The sequence below is a fragment of the Ctenocephalides felis genome, unplaced genomic scaffold (genome assembly GCF_003426905.1).
Source record: "Ctenocephalides felis isolate EL2017-DRISC unplaced genomic scaffold, ASM342690v1 CF-g0.4_SCAFFOLD_01170, whole genome shotgun sequence".
NCBI classification, from domain to species: domain Eukaryota; kingdom Metazoa; phylum Arthropoda; class Insecta; order Siphonaptera; family Pulicidae; genus Ctenocephalides; species Ctenocephalides felis.
In genome coordinates, this window is record NW_020537324.1 from 60094708 (window position 1) to 60113511 (window position 18804).

At 29.3% G+C, this 18804-nt stretch overlaps 1 protein-coding gene across 1 annotated transcript in view; it reads left to right on the plus strand.

Moving 5' to 3' along the window:
- The window catches only part of LOC113366605, a 264059-nt gene that overhangs the window by 19169 nt on the left and 226086 nt on the right, over nt 1-18804 (plus strand). The window contains exon 3 of the mRNA XM_026608237.1: nt 1245-1608. Coding sequence (XP_026464022.1) covers nt 1245-1608 — 364 coding nt within the window. The remainder of the gene's footprint in view (nt 1-1244; nt 1609-18804) is intronic.

The window sequence follows — 18804 nt, forward strand, 5'->3', positions numbered from 1 at the left end:
TACTATTAATATAAGAATTTTCATTAAGTAAGAACTGTAATAAAATATTAATTTTGAAAAAATGCAACTAATTATAAAAACCATGTTGTCTTTGTTACTTTTTGAGACATCAAACCAAAAGGAACGATCAATACATGAAACCAAAAGAAACAAATCAAGATTGTAACAAACGGGAAAAGAATTCTTTGCAAAAAGTGCAAATCTCATCTTTTTTGTGCATCCGTTAGTCTGTTTCTAAAAGTAGTTAGAGTAGAGTAGAAGATAAAGCCAATCATCTTTGGCAGGTTTCAATTTTTTTTTCTGGGTCACGAATGTACGTGAATGAACCCTGCAGTGCTTGCGAAATGTAAGTGTCACTTTGTTTATTGTACAAATGTAATTTTTTCTGAAAATGAACAACAATAAATGAATAAATCCAATTTTCATCAAAAGCCTTTTAATTGTAATAAAATTGGCGAAAATCACTAGTGGTGGCATGAGTTCATTAATTTATTAAGATCAACCTATTATAAATAAATACAAATAACAATAAATAGTCCTAAAAAACATACAAATCCGCTTCCAAAATAAACTGATTACTCCGACAAGACTGTGGTAATGACGCTTAACATCTGACATGATTATTATTATGATTTTCTTTATACTATACAGTCGCGAAAACGTTACTGAAACTATACAGTTTTTAAATGAAGCCACTGTATCATTTAGTTCATATATACCATTTTATCCGTATTTTTTACCATTTACTACAATGTAACTACTTAATACTTTTAAAACATAAGTTGGCCATTCGTATTCATTGATTAATATTTTATTGATGAGGTCTATAGATACCGCTTTAAAAAATTGTCTTTATTTTTATATATCTATAGATTAAGGCTATAAAATTAAAAATAATTTCCGATGAGCCATTATATTGAGTATTTATTCTTTAAAACAAGTACAGTTTTCTTCATGTATTTACTGTAAAATGACTACTGTAAAATATTAACGATATCGTTCGTCTTGATCACAGACTATGTTGATGAAGTCTATACCGTATTAAAAATTGAATTTATTTTCGAAATACTATATATTGGGCAAAAGGAAAATTCTATTATTATACCCTGTACACTCCTAGTGAAGACGTATTCAATAGAAAGAAAATATACTCGCTTCAAAAATAAATATTGTGTATTTCGTTGAACATACTGGTTCGGAAATTGGAATTCTAAATATAGAAATCTTGTTATCATTCATTGTAGGCACGACCACAGTTGCATCGACACAAAACGGCCGACGACTCCTCATAGATTCGGCGATCAAGGTAAACCGGCTACTGCTTCCATCAAAATAACGCCTTGCGGTAAATCACCCGCTCCACCGCCTTGTGTTGTGGAAGACTCTCGGGGTCCTTCCACGGATGTTTTTCGAGAATTGCAAAGAACTGGACACACGCCAAGGTGTCCAAGGCGGTTTCATGACCAACCACCAGTTACGGGAGAGGGCGCACATTTCGAGTTAATGGACCGACGATGTTATGGTTCCGAGCCGGATCTCGCACCATACGACATCGCTCGACATTTGGCTGGATGTCCGCAGGCTGCTAGGGGATACACGCACCTAGAAGTAAGTGAATATTATTTTAGTGGACATTATTCTAATTTTGAATGAATCTATATCATATCCTTTTACGATTGATCAAACATGCAAAAAATTAATTGCGCCAAGTATTGAATTTTGTTTGTTCTTTACTGAATCATCTTTGATTACTTGACGTTTCTAGTGCAGAGTTTTAAGGATTCAAGTCATTTGATAAAACCCTGCGTCTCAGTAGAATAGCTTTACGTGTTGATCACCCTAACATTTTTTTTTACCTAACGAACAGTTAAATGAAACGAATTTTGTCAACGATTTCAAAAATTTCGTTGATTTTTTATAATAAGTTTACCTGTTGATTAGTCCAACCGTTTTGTTTTCTAATAATTTAACAGTCGAATGAAATAATTTTTTTCAGCGGTTTCCAAAATTTCGCCGCTTGTCATTACGTGTTGATTGGCCTAACCGTTTTGTTTATTTGATGAATACTTGAAAAATAAATTTACTCAACTTTTTTAATAATATGTTTTTTTTTCATTGATGGAATAAAAGTATTTTAATGAAATATTTTAAAATGACTAAGAGTTGGTAGCATGAATCAACAATGGAATTTGTTACATTGTTTTTTTTTGTTCAGTTTTTTTAAATTTTTAAGTAACTTAAAATGATTATGTGATACCAAACTTAACCAATCAATAATTTCAACTTCAACAGCGTTTTATAGTAATTACAAATAAAAATAATAAAATTTAAGTTAGGTCATTAAACAAGACATTCAAAAATTTAATAAAAATAAAAAAATTGTTATGACTTTACTAAAACACCAATTTAAATTTTCAAACCTATAGATATCTTTTTCTCATCCTTTGCTTACTAGACATCATGGAGAACTATACGATTTATTTTATATTCAATTGATTTTTCAATATGAAATACACCATATATATCACAATTTCTGTTGGCAATTATGCAGAAAATGATTAAAACTGAGAACTCTGCTATTAAGTTGTTAAGTTGAAAGGGTTGATATTTACCAGATAGAAAATTTTCACAATGAAATATTTTAAAAATACCTATGAGTTGGCACTATGTATCAGCAATGGAATTTGTTTTTTTTTTGTTTTGTTTACCTTTATGGAAAGCAACCCATTTCTGATTTTCTTGAAACACAAGTAAGCAATTTGAATTTAATCATGACGTTGTAAAATCGAATGGCATGCGTTTGCGTATATGGGCTCGTTTTCTCGGAAAATACGCTGTGCTTTTCAATGACTCACTGCGCTAGATTTGTTACATTCGGAGGGGAAAAAGCGCGTGTGATTTTCGCACACGAATTGCTGAACATTCGCGAAATACGCAAAATGTTTCGCGATAATATTATGATTTCAATTCACACGTTACAATTGATAAAAATTATGCACGTATTTGTTCAAATAAAAGTTTCTCGAAGTTGTTGAATAATGCTCATTTGCTCGAGAGAGAATATTCTGTCGACGAAAGGAAAGTTAGTCCGGAATTTAAAGTTGACGCAACGGTGAGTTTTAAAAGCGATGTTTTTCACTTGAGAAGTTTGGTTTTCATTTATAGTTTGGAAGATTATGCATGGCTGTATAAATGAAAATAGACGTATACTTACACACAAAGCCACATATATAAATACATATATATATATATATATATATATATATATATATATATATATATATATATAATATACATATACATATACATATATATACATATACATATATATACATATATATACATATACATATACATGTATATCTTATATATAAAAATCGAGCTCTCTTTCAAATGTCTAAGTAAAACTCGAAAACGGCTAAACCGATTTGGCCAGTCTTAAGCTTTAATAATTCGTGCCAATCCAGACTCATCTGAATATCCGAATATCCGAATATCCGAATATCCGAATATCCGAATATCCGAATATCCGAATATCCGAATATCCGAATATCCGAATATCCGAATATCCGAATATCCGAATATCCGAATATCCGAATATCCGAATATCCGAATATCCGAATATCCGAATATCCGAATATCCGAATATCCGAATATCCGAATATCCGAATATCCGAATATCCGAATATCCGAATATCCGAATATCCGAATATCCGAATATCCGAATATCCGAATATCCGAATATCCGAATATCCGAATATCCGAATATCCGAATATCCGAATATCCGAATATCCGAATATCCGAATATCCGAATATCCGAATATCCGAATATCCGAATATCCGAATATCCGAATATCCGAATATCCGAATATCCGAATATCCGAATATCCGAATATCCGAATATCCGAATATCCGAATATCCGAATATCCGAATATCCGAATATCCGAATATCCGAATATCCGAATATCCGAATATCCGAATATCCGAATATCCGAATATCCGAATATCCGAATATCCGAATATCCGAATATCCGAATATCCGAATATCCGAATATCCGAATATCCGAATATCCGAATATCCGAATATCCGAATATCCGAATATCCGAATATCCGAATATCCGAATATCCGAATATCCGAATATCCGAATATCCGAATATCCGAATATCCGAATATCCGAATATCCGAATATCCGAATATCCGAATATCCGAATATCCGAATATCCGAATATCCGAATATCCGAATATCCGAATATCCGAATATCCGAATATCCGAATATCCGAATATCCGAATATCCGAATATCCGAATATCCGAATATCCGAATATCCGAATATCCGAATATCCGAATATCCGAATATCCGAATATCCGAATATCCGAATATCCGAATATCCGAATATCCGAATATCCGAATATCCGAATATCCGAATATCCGAATATCCGAATATCCGAATATCCGAATATCCGAATATCCGAATATCCGAATATCCGAATATCCGAATATCCGAATATCCGAATATCCGAATATCCGAATATCCGAATATCCGAATATCCGAATATCCGAATATCCGAATATCCGAATATCCGAATATCCGAATATCCGAATATCCGAATATCCGAATATCCGAATATCCGAATATCCGAATATCCGAATATCCGAATATCCGAATATCCGAATATCCGAATATCCGAATATCCGAATATCCGAATATCCGAATATCCGAATATCCGAATATCCGAATATCCGAATATCCGAATATCCGAATATCCGAATATCCGAATATCCGAATATCCGAATATCCGAATATCCGAATATCCGAATATCCGAATATCCGAATATCCGAATATCCGAATATCCGAATATCCGAATATCCGAATATCCGAATATCCGAATATCCGAATATCCGAATATCCGAATATCCGAATATCCGAATATCCGAATATCCGAATATCCGAATATCCGAATATCCGAATATCCGAATATCCGAATATCCGAATATCCGAATATCCGAATATCCGAATATCCGAATATCCGAATATCCGAATATCCGAATATCCGAATATCCGAATATCCGAATATCCGAATATCCGAATATCCGAATATCCGAATATCCGAATATCCGAATATCCGAATATCCGAATATCCGAATATCCGAATATCCGAATATCCGAATATCCGAATATCCGAATATCCGAATATCCGAATATCCGAATATCCGAATATCCGAATATCCGAATATCCGAATATCCGAATATCCGAATATCCGAATATCCGAATATCCGAATATCCGAATATCCGAATATCCGAATATCCGAATATCCGAATATCCGAATATCCGAATATCCGAATATCCGAATATCCGAATATCCGAATATCCGAATATCCGAATATCCGAATATCCGAATATCCGAATATCCGAATATCCGAATATCCGAATATCCGAATATCCGAATATCCGAATATCCGAATATCCGAATATCCGAATATCCGAATATCCGAATATCCGAATATCCGAATATCCGAATATCCGAATATCCGAATATCCGAATATCCGAATATCCGAATATCCGAATATCCGAATATCCGAATATCCGAATAACCGAATATCCGAATATCCGAATATCCGAATATCCGAATATCCGAATATCCGAATATCCGAATATCCGAATAACCGAATAACCGAATAACCGAATAACCGAATAACCGAATAACCGAATAACCGAATAACCGAATAACCGAATAACCGAATAACCGAATAACCGAATAACCGAATAACCGAATATCTGAATAACCGAATAACCGAATATCCGAATAACCGAATATCCGAATATCCGAATATCTGAATATCCGAATATCTGAATATTCGAATATCTGAATATCGAAATCTCGGAATATCTCTAAAAATTGATTAGAATATACATTACTTAGCAAAACAACGTTTGCCGGGTAAGCTAGTATATATATATATATATATATATATATATATATATATATATAATATGTGGAAGGGTATCTTTATTGTACCAATAAAATATATCATGTGAATTAACAAATATTTCGTAGGATTTTTAATTTTCACCCTTTCACTCTTGTAATAAAAAATATGCATTTCTTATACATTGAACATTGAATAATAATAATCAAATTTATTTCTATTTTCATAATATATTTCTTTCTAAAAATAAAAATGTAATTTTTCTTATCAGTGGTGTATGCTGCTTTTAAATATGAAAAGGACAACCCAACGAAATTTTTCATAAAAATTGTGCCTATCTAACTACTATTCTTACTCAAAAATATTATTCACTACCATAAGTACATTACACCAACTACTGAAAAAACAATCTTTAGCTTTTATCTGTCATAATTTTTGTTAGTAACTAAAAACTTGTAATGATTCTAGTAAAAACATTTTATCCCAATATTCTACTTTATTTATAGTAGTTTTATTCATTCCAACATGGAAAATTTCAATTAGGACATTCTTTATCCTCCACTTCGATTTTTGTTAAATGTCCATTAGTTTGGCTATTATACCAGGTAGTATTCCCATCCAACAAATGAAAACGAAACATCGTTTAATAAATTTCCTAATGTTTGAAAAAGTTGTTTTTTGTTAGTATAGAAATTTTTCCTAATAGTTTTTATCTTCCAACAAATGTTATTTTTTAACTGTCAATTTTACAAAGCATGTGCTATATGTTATTTTTGAATGAACAACCCAAATATTGTCGGTCTATCAAAACGCGAAAATCTCTTCCATAGACAAACTTAAACAAACACAGGAAAATATTTTTTCAGCTTATCTGTCATAATTTGCGTTAACAACTAAAAACCTGTAAATTTTTTGAAAAGATCCTAATTCAAATTGAAAAAAAATATTACTATATTTAAAAATATCTTTATTAACTTCGATAGTAGTTTTCTTCTTTGTTAACAAGGACAATTTCCTTCAGGATAGATTTAATTTCCCTGATTTTTGCTGATTGTCCATTGTCCATGGCATTCCGATCTAAAAAAAACTTATTATTTTAAACCAAAAATATCATTTAATAGATTTAATCATTTTTAAAGTAGTTATATTTTTTATTAGCATAGACATTTTTCCAGTTTTCAAAATTTTATCTTCCAACAACGTTTTATTCTGAATTCTAATAAATGAATACTAGTATGGTTATCATACTTTGGCTTCCTTACCCAAAAAAATATTATATTTTACTGGAAATTTTATTTGTAATTAAAAATAGCTCTATTTGAAATTAACATAAACATTGTTTCTAAATAAAAATTTCCTGGAAATCACATTTTGTTCGGAATTTCAATGAATTCAGTCTATCGCACCAGTTGACATTCTTAACCAAAAAATGCATACTTTATTCATGAAAATACAAATCATTAATCAACAGTATTTTTTTCATAAAAGTCTGCAATGTTCCTTAATAATTTTTTTAGATCTGAAATTTAATAAATATCCAATTGATAGTTCATTGCTATAATTCTCTTTTTATTAAAAAAAAAAATCAGTTTTTTGCTGAAAATGGCATTTATGAACTTTCAAAATAGTTTTGATTTAACTCTTCCCACTAGTTAATTTAATAGATAACTTCTAGGCAGTATGTCATCGAAGTCAGTATTCTCAACAAAATATTTATATTCCAAAAATACCATTTCTCAATCTTAAAGAAATATCTTTCTAAAGATAGTTTACATATCCTATCGGGAATGTTTTTTCTCGATTTTAATTTACCAGTCGGTTGTACCTAACACTTGTCAATCTACCCCAACAAATAATCATTTTTTCCTAAAACTAGTTCATTGATTAGCATACATATTTCACAAAATTGATGCTAAACATTCAATAAAATTAAAATTTAATTCAGCGATCGGAACTTCACGCATAATTCTGCCGGAGCTATAAAATCAATTAACCGGTATCTGCCCATAAAACTTGTATCGTTCTCGCACGCATCGCGTCGGCATTGGCACTTGCGCTAATACATATTAAAGCCGCAAATCGTTTCTATGGGGCACTCGATCATCGGATATCAAATAAAGCGTCCAGAGTCCAGTTTCCAGTGTCCAGCCAAATATTTATTGCGACCGCCGCCACAAAGAATAACCCTAATTGGATGTGGCCTCCAAATGGTCTCCGGCTTTCGCGCGTTTGCAGGTATTACACGTTTTTGGTTTCGATTCGATATGATCCGGTTAAGGTTTCAGTTATGTTGTAGGTACTAGAACATTCGGTTAGAGGAGACAAGTGCTAAATACCAAATTATGTGCGGTCATTGTAATTATACAGTCAAATGCGAATGCGGTATTGTTGAATACAAGCGTATTATATGCGATTGTTGATTATCAGTTCAGTTTAATTGGTAATTTATTTATAATTTTTTGAGCAACATATTTTCCAAATATAACAGTAGTCTAATCAATGCAGTTCACATTCGATTTATTGTTCAATCCAAGCATGGTACATATATTCATTCTGTCAAAAAGAAAAATTAATTTGTAATTTTATTATAAATTGACCAAAAATAGGAAAGTGTTAGCACTTTTGTGAATGGGTGATAGTTATTCAGTACTGAATTTTAAATGAAAGTTTTTTCAAAATATAAGATCAGTTCTAATTACTGTTAGGCATTCCATCGTTTTATTTGAGTTATTTTTATTTCGTTTTCCTTTCAGTGTGTAGATCACTATGACTAAAGATAACCTAATATAATATTTATTTATTTATTTCTTTATTTCTTTCTTTTATAATAAGGCTCATGTTAATATTTTAAAAATTTAATATAATTTAATAAACTATACATTTATCATTTAATTTATTAACTATAAACTTATTTATATTTAATTAATTTTAATTATTTTGAAATATAAATAGTTTGTTTCATAAAGATTTCATAAAGTGTTTATATATTGCAAGAATTTTTTTAACACTGTAATAAGTATTTTAATAAATTTTATAATACCTTTATAATATAATTTTCTTTATTATGTCAAATAAATAATATGTATGAGAGTATCGCAGATTTTGTAAATTTCTACGATTTTAATTTATAGTCCTAAAGATTTTGTTTCATATATAAATCTTGAACATTTGTTGGACTTTGAAAATTGTTCAGTGAGATTTTGCAGTTTGACGATATATATATATATATATATATGTATATATATGTATATATATATATTGTATTTACAAGTTCGACAATTACGATAAGCCTTTTAATATACATTATTTATTGGTTATACGTGTCGATCAGCAGATTTCACAAATTCAAAATAAATATTTTATAAACGCATCGCAGACGAATATTTCATATAATATAGTAAAATTGCAGGAAATGAATTAATAAACTACTTCTCATTATTTGATTTTGGGAAAAGTTCTAATTTTCGATTTTTTTGTGGGGGTGGTGGGTTCGTGTGGGTATGATTGTAACAAATTTTGTGGGTACGATTGTTACATATTTTTTTATTTATCATTTTTCGGGTGAAAAACTAAACATTTAAAAAAAATCTAACTTAACAAGACAAAATACGAAAGACAAAAGTACAGACAAAAGCAATAGAAGAAAAGAAATATTACAACTGGTTTGTGGAAGCTTATATTGTGAAAGTAGAAATGTGATTTTTGACATTTTTACATTTGTTACCGCTGGAATAATGATTCTGACTATATTTTAGTGTAATATTTTGAATGATTAGTAAACTGGTAGTTAATATTTAACATTTTTGACTGATTTTAAATATAAATTCAATCAAAACATCACTAGTCGTGATGGTAACCTTATAATTAATTATAAAAAATAAAGTGATCGCAAAGTTCAGTTCAATTTATTTCTTCTTAACTTTGTTTACAAAATATATTTTGTTATATATTGCCATAATTATTTAATAATATGCAATTGTTTAAATTAGTATTCTGTGTTTTGTTACTTGTTTCTGACAATAAAATATGTTATGTATAACTAAAATAGGTTATGTATAACTTAAATAGGTATAAACACTAATATAACCATTTTTGGTTTTTACCTATTGTCGTTTACCTTATTTTTATGCCTGTTATAACCATTCTGGGGGTGTGAAGAGTGGCAAATTTCCAATTACAACTATTTGTTTTGAATGCAACTATTACCAACTAGAAATATCGAGTTAGTTAAGAACATACAAAACGAAAAGATTTTTCCATCAATGCATCAGCCCTAATATCATGTAATAAGTTAAAAATATACAAACACATATATAGGCTTATCAGTAAAATAGCAACATGAATATATGGGTATAATCTATCTACTTATATATACTATAAAAGTACCAACACGTTATATATAATTTCAAAAATTGTATAGCTAAATTATAAAATAGGTTAAATAACCAAATAATGTAAATCAAAATCCAAAAAAATTAATAAAAAACTTACTATTTTTTATACCATGGCGTAGCCTCAAGATTTTCTAAATAGCAAAAAAATATAGTGTACGTTTATACCATGACGAAAATAGTCGTCATTACACAATATTGTGTATTGACGACTATTTTGTGCAAATGTGCAAAATGCATTAAGGCAAAATACTACTCACCAAAAGTTTATTCATCATTTCAAGACAAAAAAATGATAGCTTTTAGTCGTAGTATAATAATAGTGTTATCTATAAATTTTGTCCAAAACAAAACAGCCAAAGGTTGTGAGAGTTTTTAATATAATATAAATATAGTATGGTTTACCATATACACCTAGTTGTGGTCAATTACCTATACCTTATTTCGCCGTTCTCCTCTATCCTAGGCGGATGCCAGTTGAGTGGTTTCGCGTGTCGTAGTCACGCCAAAACTGATGCAGTTCGTCGCATCATTTCCGACCGCCGCCGTTCCGTTGCGGTGGAGCGATTCATGTCATTGGTTCAATTATTGGATTGCTACGAATCCAGGAATATTGATTTTCGAAATTCGTTAGATTTGTTTGATTTAGGAGACAGTTGGATTTATCATTGACATCATTTGCCAGTTTAGACATCCCTGATGCGGATGATTTAATGGTCTGTTGGATCTGATATGACTGGTTCGATGTGATGAGCTTAATTGAGATAATATGAGGAATATAGTTTGTCAGTATTTAACACGCCAAGTTTTAATCTTAATCCCGTGCAATGATCGCCCGAGTGATTTAACTGTTATATCTTGCTATGAAATCGAATTTTGAAACTATTGCAATTTGATTATAAATTTGCTTTTACAAACAATTAAAATTTGAAATAATAATTTGATCAACAACTAAATAACTAAAAGGTGAACATATTTATTCTGACACATCGTTTGTTTATATCAAGTTCCAAGCAAGTTCAAAAAATCATTATATATTAGTACAATGTTTAATGTATCTTTATTTCAGTTATAAAATTTTTTGAATTTTTTGCTTTTTATCTATACAAAATGATTCATTTAAATCACTTCATAAAATTATTCGTGGTTATTTAATTATAAACCGAAGATCGCCAAAAAATCCAACTTTTTAAGTTATTATGAATCATTTGAGACTAAAATTGAAATATGTGCCTCTTATTTGAATGTTCATAAGCATGTGTACGTATTTGGTTGTGAGCCAAAATTTTGCATTTCCATGACATTTTCTCAAAAGCAGCTGAACCAATTTCAAAAATTTAGAAGTCTTTTGTTGAAACCCGTTGATAAATAATTCTTGAACATCTTGAATAATTACCATATAAGTATAAAATTTTTGTTTACGTTTTTGTTAAATTTAAATTAATATACATTAGTTCAAGTCTTTGCAAAGTTCAAGCTATTTATTCGTAATTAATTCTTAAATGTTTCTGACAATTTTGACCAAATATTTTTTACGATGATGATGTTCATAGTATTAACGAATCTTTGACATATTATGAATCTATACAAAATCTTTTATTTATGAAAGTTTGTTGAAGTTTAAAGAAATGAGTGGTATCAAAATGTCAATGAAGTTCTATCGTATTAATTATGTCGATTATTTATTTTTATAAGGATGTTCTCGCCATTTCCTCAAGACAAAATTCCACATACACCTAGTTTCAAATATTTTTGATCGGTTTTATTTACTCTAGCCATAAACAAATATCTAAAATTTGTAATCAATTACATTTATTATTATATATAAAACTTCTTGATGAGATTGTAATAATGAATCATAAGATCCTAAAGCATATTAATTTTCTTTTTAATTTCCCATAAATCTTAATAACTTCTGCTAATAAAACATGATTGAGGAAAATACTGTATAACTCAATATTGAATAGAAATAGCAATAGGTCTCAAGTGAAAATAGCCCTCTGCCGAAATTGCTACATTCAATCATGAATAAAAATTAAAAATGAAAAACCATCATTATTAGAGAAATTATAATATCAAAATACATCACAGATAGGCCAATTCTTGGCTTGCTTTCAGAAAAAATCACGTAGTTAAGAAAAATCATAACTTTCGTATCCTTCAGTTTTGATCGCTGTTAAAAATGTATATAAAAAATAAGTCAAAATTATACAATGATCAATTGATACAATGATCTTAAATTTTATACACTTGAACCAAAAAATTAACAAAAAAAATTTAATTATTGGGTTGTTACTTTTAGAAATAGGACATTTATGGATTAAGAAGTCAATTATTTCAAGATTAGATAGATTATAAATCTATGTTTTGATTTAAGATAATGCTGATATTACTGCGAGATATAACTTCTGTAAGATCCGCATTTGATACAACACTAAGAATCGTGGAAAAATGCCCACATTCTGCCCGTTCTCGGGTTAAGATTATTCCGTGTGCACAATCAATTATCAGTCTTCATTCCTATTCTGTAACATTTCAGTACATCTCTTAGCAAGTCTCTTGCTTCAGTCGGCACTTTGTGAGTTTATTGATTATCCTAGCATTCGGGGTCCATATATTATCGGCATTTCTCAGCAATGCCGAATTCCAAAGATGTTCTACTAGCCAAACACAAAATTAATGGATGTGTAATCACTTATTGTTATTCTTGTTATTCCTCCAGATCATTCATCGAAGGTTCTGGACGGTTTTCTGTGAGGGATACGTGTTTATTTATAACTAGATGTTTGTGTGCTTTCATAAATTATAATAAACTTTTCTTATATTAAATATTTTATTATTTACCATTTAAATTTTAAAGGTCTATGATTTTTTTTTCGATTATAAGTTCTACTCCTAACTTAATTTTATATGAATACTTCATATTTGTAAAATTAATTTCTTACTAGAAATTAGCAAATTTCTGTGAACTAGTTCACAAGAATAGTTTTGAATTTTTTAACTTCCCGTAGAGTAAGCAAAAAATCAAAAGTAAAAATGTGTGCATATCTTTTTATTAAGACCTTTCGAATATTTTGGCATAGCTTAGAATAAAATAGAGATGTGTGTGTATAGAATGTGTTCTGAATGGATACAATATTTAGTCCATGATTTCGAGAGCAGGGATCAACAGATTTTAGTGATTCAGAAAACATTTGATTCCTATTTAGGAGGAGACTGCTGATTGGCAAAAGCTGATTTAGCAGTTTCAGTGATTTGGGTAGAAAAATACAATAAATTGAAATTCAGTTTTCGCGTAATCCTATTATATTAATTCAATAGACATTTCATTCGTATTGACGGCGTGACGTGTTGATTAGTTTTTGGCAAAGACAGACTCAGCCGTGTCGGAGATGTAAAGCTAGGAGTGCAACCAAAGATACTTTTTGTGATAATGGTGCATCCTATCAAAATGATTCGAACCAAATTTTAATTCGAAAGGCAGTTCCAGCGGTTATGGAGTTGTAGGAAAAATAGTGATTAACTGGCATTTTGTGAGAAATGATTATTTAAAATCATTATTATTGATTGATATACTGATGACAGGTAGATAGCTAGAAAGCTAGACGAGTTGTCTTGTGGACGAGTTGTCTTGTGGACGAGTTGTCTTGTGGACAAGTTTTCTTGTAGACGAGTTTTCTTGTGGACGAGTTTTCTTGTGGACGAGTTGTCTTGTGGACAGGTTGACAAGAAGACACATAGATTGATAGTAAGATAGACATGTGGAGAAATAGTTGCGTTAACTAGTGGACAGACAGGGAGGCACAGAAATAGACAGGTTGACAACAAAGATGTAATTTATATCATAGCTATGATTACTAGAAACTAATAACCTCATAATTTAGTGCACTTAATAATTTATTGATAATTTTTGCGCATACGTTTCAATATTAATTAAGCAACTGCGTACATAGAATTGTTTTAGAATGAAAAGTGAATGAAATGATTTTTAAAAACTTTTCATAGATCTACTTTCACGTTTACAAATATATATTTGAATCTATTTTCCATCAATTCTAGTCGAATTCTTCAACTGAGGTGCTGAGGTTACGAACAACCCCGAACGTTCGCCATGTGTCAATATATGTCAGTCGAAGAAAATAGCATTCGGTTTGCACATTTCACAAATGTAATCTTATTCAGAAATGTCAGTTACAAATGCAATGATCTAAAGTTCAACTACATACGTAGTAAATAAGAATTTAAATGAAATCGTATCATATTTTATATGATCGATATTCACAATAGTTTTTCTAGTGGAAATAGACAAGCTGTTTTTCTACATTTCTCATGTCTGTGATGTGTACACGTTTATCATGTTCTAAAGAAAAAGGGGTAGATATGTCAATATATACAATTTGCTACATAAATGTCAATTGAGAAAAAAAACTGATGCTTATTGAAGCAAAACTTCTTTAGGCGCGACTAGGGTAAAACCCGTACAAATGCAACGGAAGTGCATTACGCTCGAACTATTCGTCATTCGCTTTCTATGAGATCATTTCTATACGGGTCCATTGTGATTAGTCGTCGTGTATGTGAATAGAGATCTGTTGTTGTTTGCGTACCGATATCAATAAGGAAATCGGCATAGATAAATAAAAAAATTTAAAGTTACATTGTAGTACAAATCTTGATTAATGTAAAATGCCTAAATCACAATAATATTTTATTCTGTTTCTTAAGAAAATAAAACAAATTAAAACATTTGTGCCGTGTACTAAACGTGAGTATATTGATTAAAAATTATTTCTATGTGATTCTAGTTTCTATAACTTTTTAAAATATTTAAATAATTTAAATAATTAATTAAAATTTTTTAAATTATTAAAATAGAAAATATTTCTAGGTGAGACAGATATTACAGCTGTTCAAAGAATGAGATTATATCGCCTGCAAAAAAGTAAAAAAAAATGCAAGCACTCAATGAATGTATGTTAACTTCAATTACACGAAGTTCTTCAAACACGATTACATAATGAGTGAAGTTGCGAAAACAATATTTTTTAGGCGTTGTTTAACATAATCCACTGTGTAAACGAATATTATAGATTTTATGAATCAGCAATTATTTCATTTCTCTAATAAAGGTTCATTTCTAAATGCTAATTACAATGACAAACCGATCATGTCATATTTAAAGTATGACTATATATTTGAAGTATGTTATACATATTTTTTATGCTATTATAAATATATAGTTTTTAATTTATCATTATATAAATGTGTATAATGGTTGGCACTATATTACTAATAAACATTATTCAAAATTGTTATATTTAAACATTATTCAAAATTGCTATCTTATACAGTAGCAAATAAGTTTTACTTCAATCGCGTGTGAACCTTACGCGCACTCTTTTTTTTATTGTGCTATTGGTTTTTCACTGATTAGTTAAAATCGTCCTAAAATTGTTAATCGATTGCAATAAAAATAATATATATTATGTCATCATTTATCAAGTAGTTCCATCGATTCACTTTCATTGTCAAGCTATCAAGATGATAGTATACATCAGTAAACGCATGTAATATAAGACTTGTTCACATTTCCTCGAAGGCTGAATGTGAGGATATGCTGAGTGATAAAGCTGTAGAGAGATATATCTCTGTTGAGAAATACACATAATAGTATCCTTTCAGATCTACTTGCCTTTTTATTTCAAATCGCTGTAACCCATCCATGTCATTGTAGATACGGGATGGTTTTTCTGAAAAGGTCTTTTCAAGGCGAAAGGAAAATTTCCGACGGATTCTATTTCGATATAATTGAGCCGGCATTCGAACTTAATGATGATGACATTTAACAATTATGATTGATTTAGTTCGAATGATTGATTAGTGCTATTTTTACAGCAGCTTTTTTCCATATTAGTTTCGAACTATTAATTGATATTAATTGTGCTGATTTATGATAGATATTCAGATGGCAACTACATTATTATTAAATATGCTACTTAAAGAGCAACCTATCGACGTTTTTCGAGAGCAAATTAAAATAACATGGTTAATAAATTAGATCATTTTTAGATTAAACATCGTGCCTTGCTGAAACTTCCCGTACCTTAATGAAATATTCAAATAGATTAAATGTTTTCAAATAGATTAATTTGAAATAAATGAACAAAAACTTAATAAAGCGGAGTTAAAATGAAAAATCTTATCACATTTTCCTAAAATTATATAAACTGAATAGTAAAGTTAAAATTATTTATTTTAAGTATATAAGTGAGCTTCAGAATTCTAGCCAGAACTATCATATTTTCGGGAAAATAAATATTATATAATATTTTTTTCTGACATTTTGAAATCATAAAAAGTTTTCGATTTGGTTTCTTTAACACAGGCAAAAAGTTTTTGAATCATTCAAATCGGATGCTTCGTTGTCTTAAAAACTGTCATTTTTTTATATTAGCTTCGTATCTCCAAAACGCTTGGACCTATCTTTGCCAAAAACGAATGACAACTTCTCTCCATCGTTACGAATTGAATAGTTTTTGAATCATACAAATCGAATGGTCTGTTCTCGAAAAAACTTAATATATTTTTTAATTATACTGATTTGTGGTAGGCATTTTGATGGTAATTAATTTTTTGGTATTTATGTTTTCAAAATGTAAGCTATTGAACACATTCTACATTCAAAATCCGAATTGATTATACATTTGATTAAAATTCTGAATATCAGAGCAAAATTCTAGAAAACATTGTATGAGATGTCATTTTTCAATATTCAATTCATTTTTCAAAATGTTTCTATAATAGTCTCGAATAATTTATAATCAATTTATATACGTAAGAACTTTACAAATTAGTGGTATTTCACTTTAGGGAAAATTGCATTCAATAAGAATTCACAATTAGCGCCCTTTAAAATCGGGACAATAATAAATTTTTAAATTTTTTCTGTTCTTATCCATGCAATTTTTCAGGCCTATATCATTCAAGAAACTTTAACTTACAAGATTCATTAAAATCATTAAACAAAAATTATTCAACAATTAATTTTGAAGAAATGGGATGGCTAACCTTGCACGTTTTTTAATCAATTTGATGTAAAACAATTCTAATAAATTTTAAATGTTTATAAAACATAAAACAGGCAAATCAGAATTTCTAACAAAAACATAAAAATTAATTTGATTATAAGAATTATTTGAGTGATCTTGGATTCAAAATATTTCGAACAAATTAATAACAATATGTAGATAATCGTACTCAATCAAATGGATCTTTTTTTTATTGGATCTTTTATTTCATCTGAAATTTATGTATGTTTCCAAATTAACTTGTGTGTAGTAATATTACAAATGAGTTATAAACATGTACACAAATTGTAAAAGTTTATGTTTAATTAACAGAATTCTACAAAGAACAGTTTCAAAGAGATTATAAGAGTATTGATTCATATACTTTTTCACTCCAGAGTTATTATTATCAAGAAATTCTATGTGATTGTGGTTGATGAAAAAAGTTTTCTAAAGAATAAAACTAACGGCGAAGAATATAAGAGAGCAGGTTATATGCCAAATATCTTCTGAATTATTTTTCTGAACAATATGAAATCTAAAAAATATGAATAAAGATTTATGAAGAATTTCTTAATAAATAGTGCCTTTGTAATCTCGTATTTTTAATTGACTTTAACTAATAATTTAATAGTTAACTAATCTGAGATCTTAAGAAATTTATCCATATTTACTATTAAGATCTACTGCGATTGACCTATATGAACAGTTTTTCATTCAATTTCAAATTACATGGAACGACCTATGAAGATCAAGTAGGATCAAAATGTGATTATTTTTTTAGTTTTCAAAGAGTTATATAGACTTGACATTAACATCGGATCCTTTCCTTTCTTTTCGAAATTGTTTCAGCCAAGCTTGTTATTTTACTTCTGTATAAATCCCACGTTGATCAAAACAAGCCTATTCAATGACTTCGTTTTTCGTTTGACATTTTCTAAATCTTTCGGGATTTGTTTGTACTACTCAACCCGTATTGTCTATATTGGCTATCGGTCTTAATATATTTGGAAAAACTTTGAACACGAAATGAAAATGGAATTGATCATTGAAAAGCCTTTTAACTTATGTTTGGAAGTATCAGGTTTAGGCAGTATATGGCCTACTTAAAATATCTCAAAAGAATTTGAAAAAAAAAATTGAGTGAAATCATGATCCAGTAGTTGTTAATCAACGTTGTTGCCACTGAGCTATGGCCACCTCTAATATACATATTCTTATTTTTTTTCTATTTTGATATACTATTTTCAAAAATGTAATTAATGTAATTTTGTTTCCATAAAATGATAATATAATCCATAACATAATGTTACGAATTATAATTTTTTTATGTCGCAAAAATATCAAATTTATCTTGAAAGTATTCATTAATATGTATTTTGATATTGGTTTACTACTAACTTTACTTT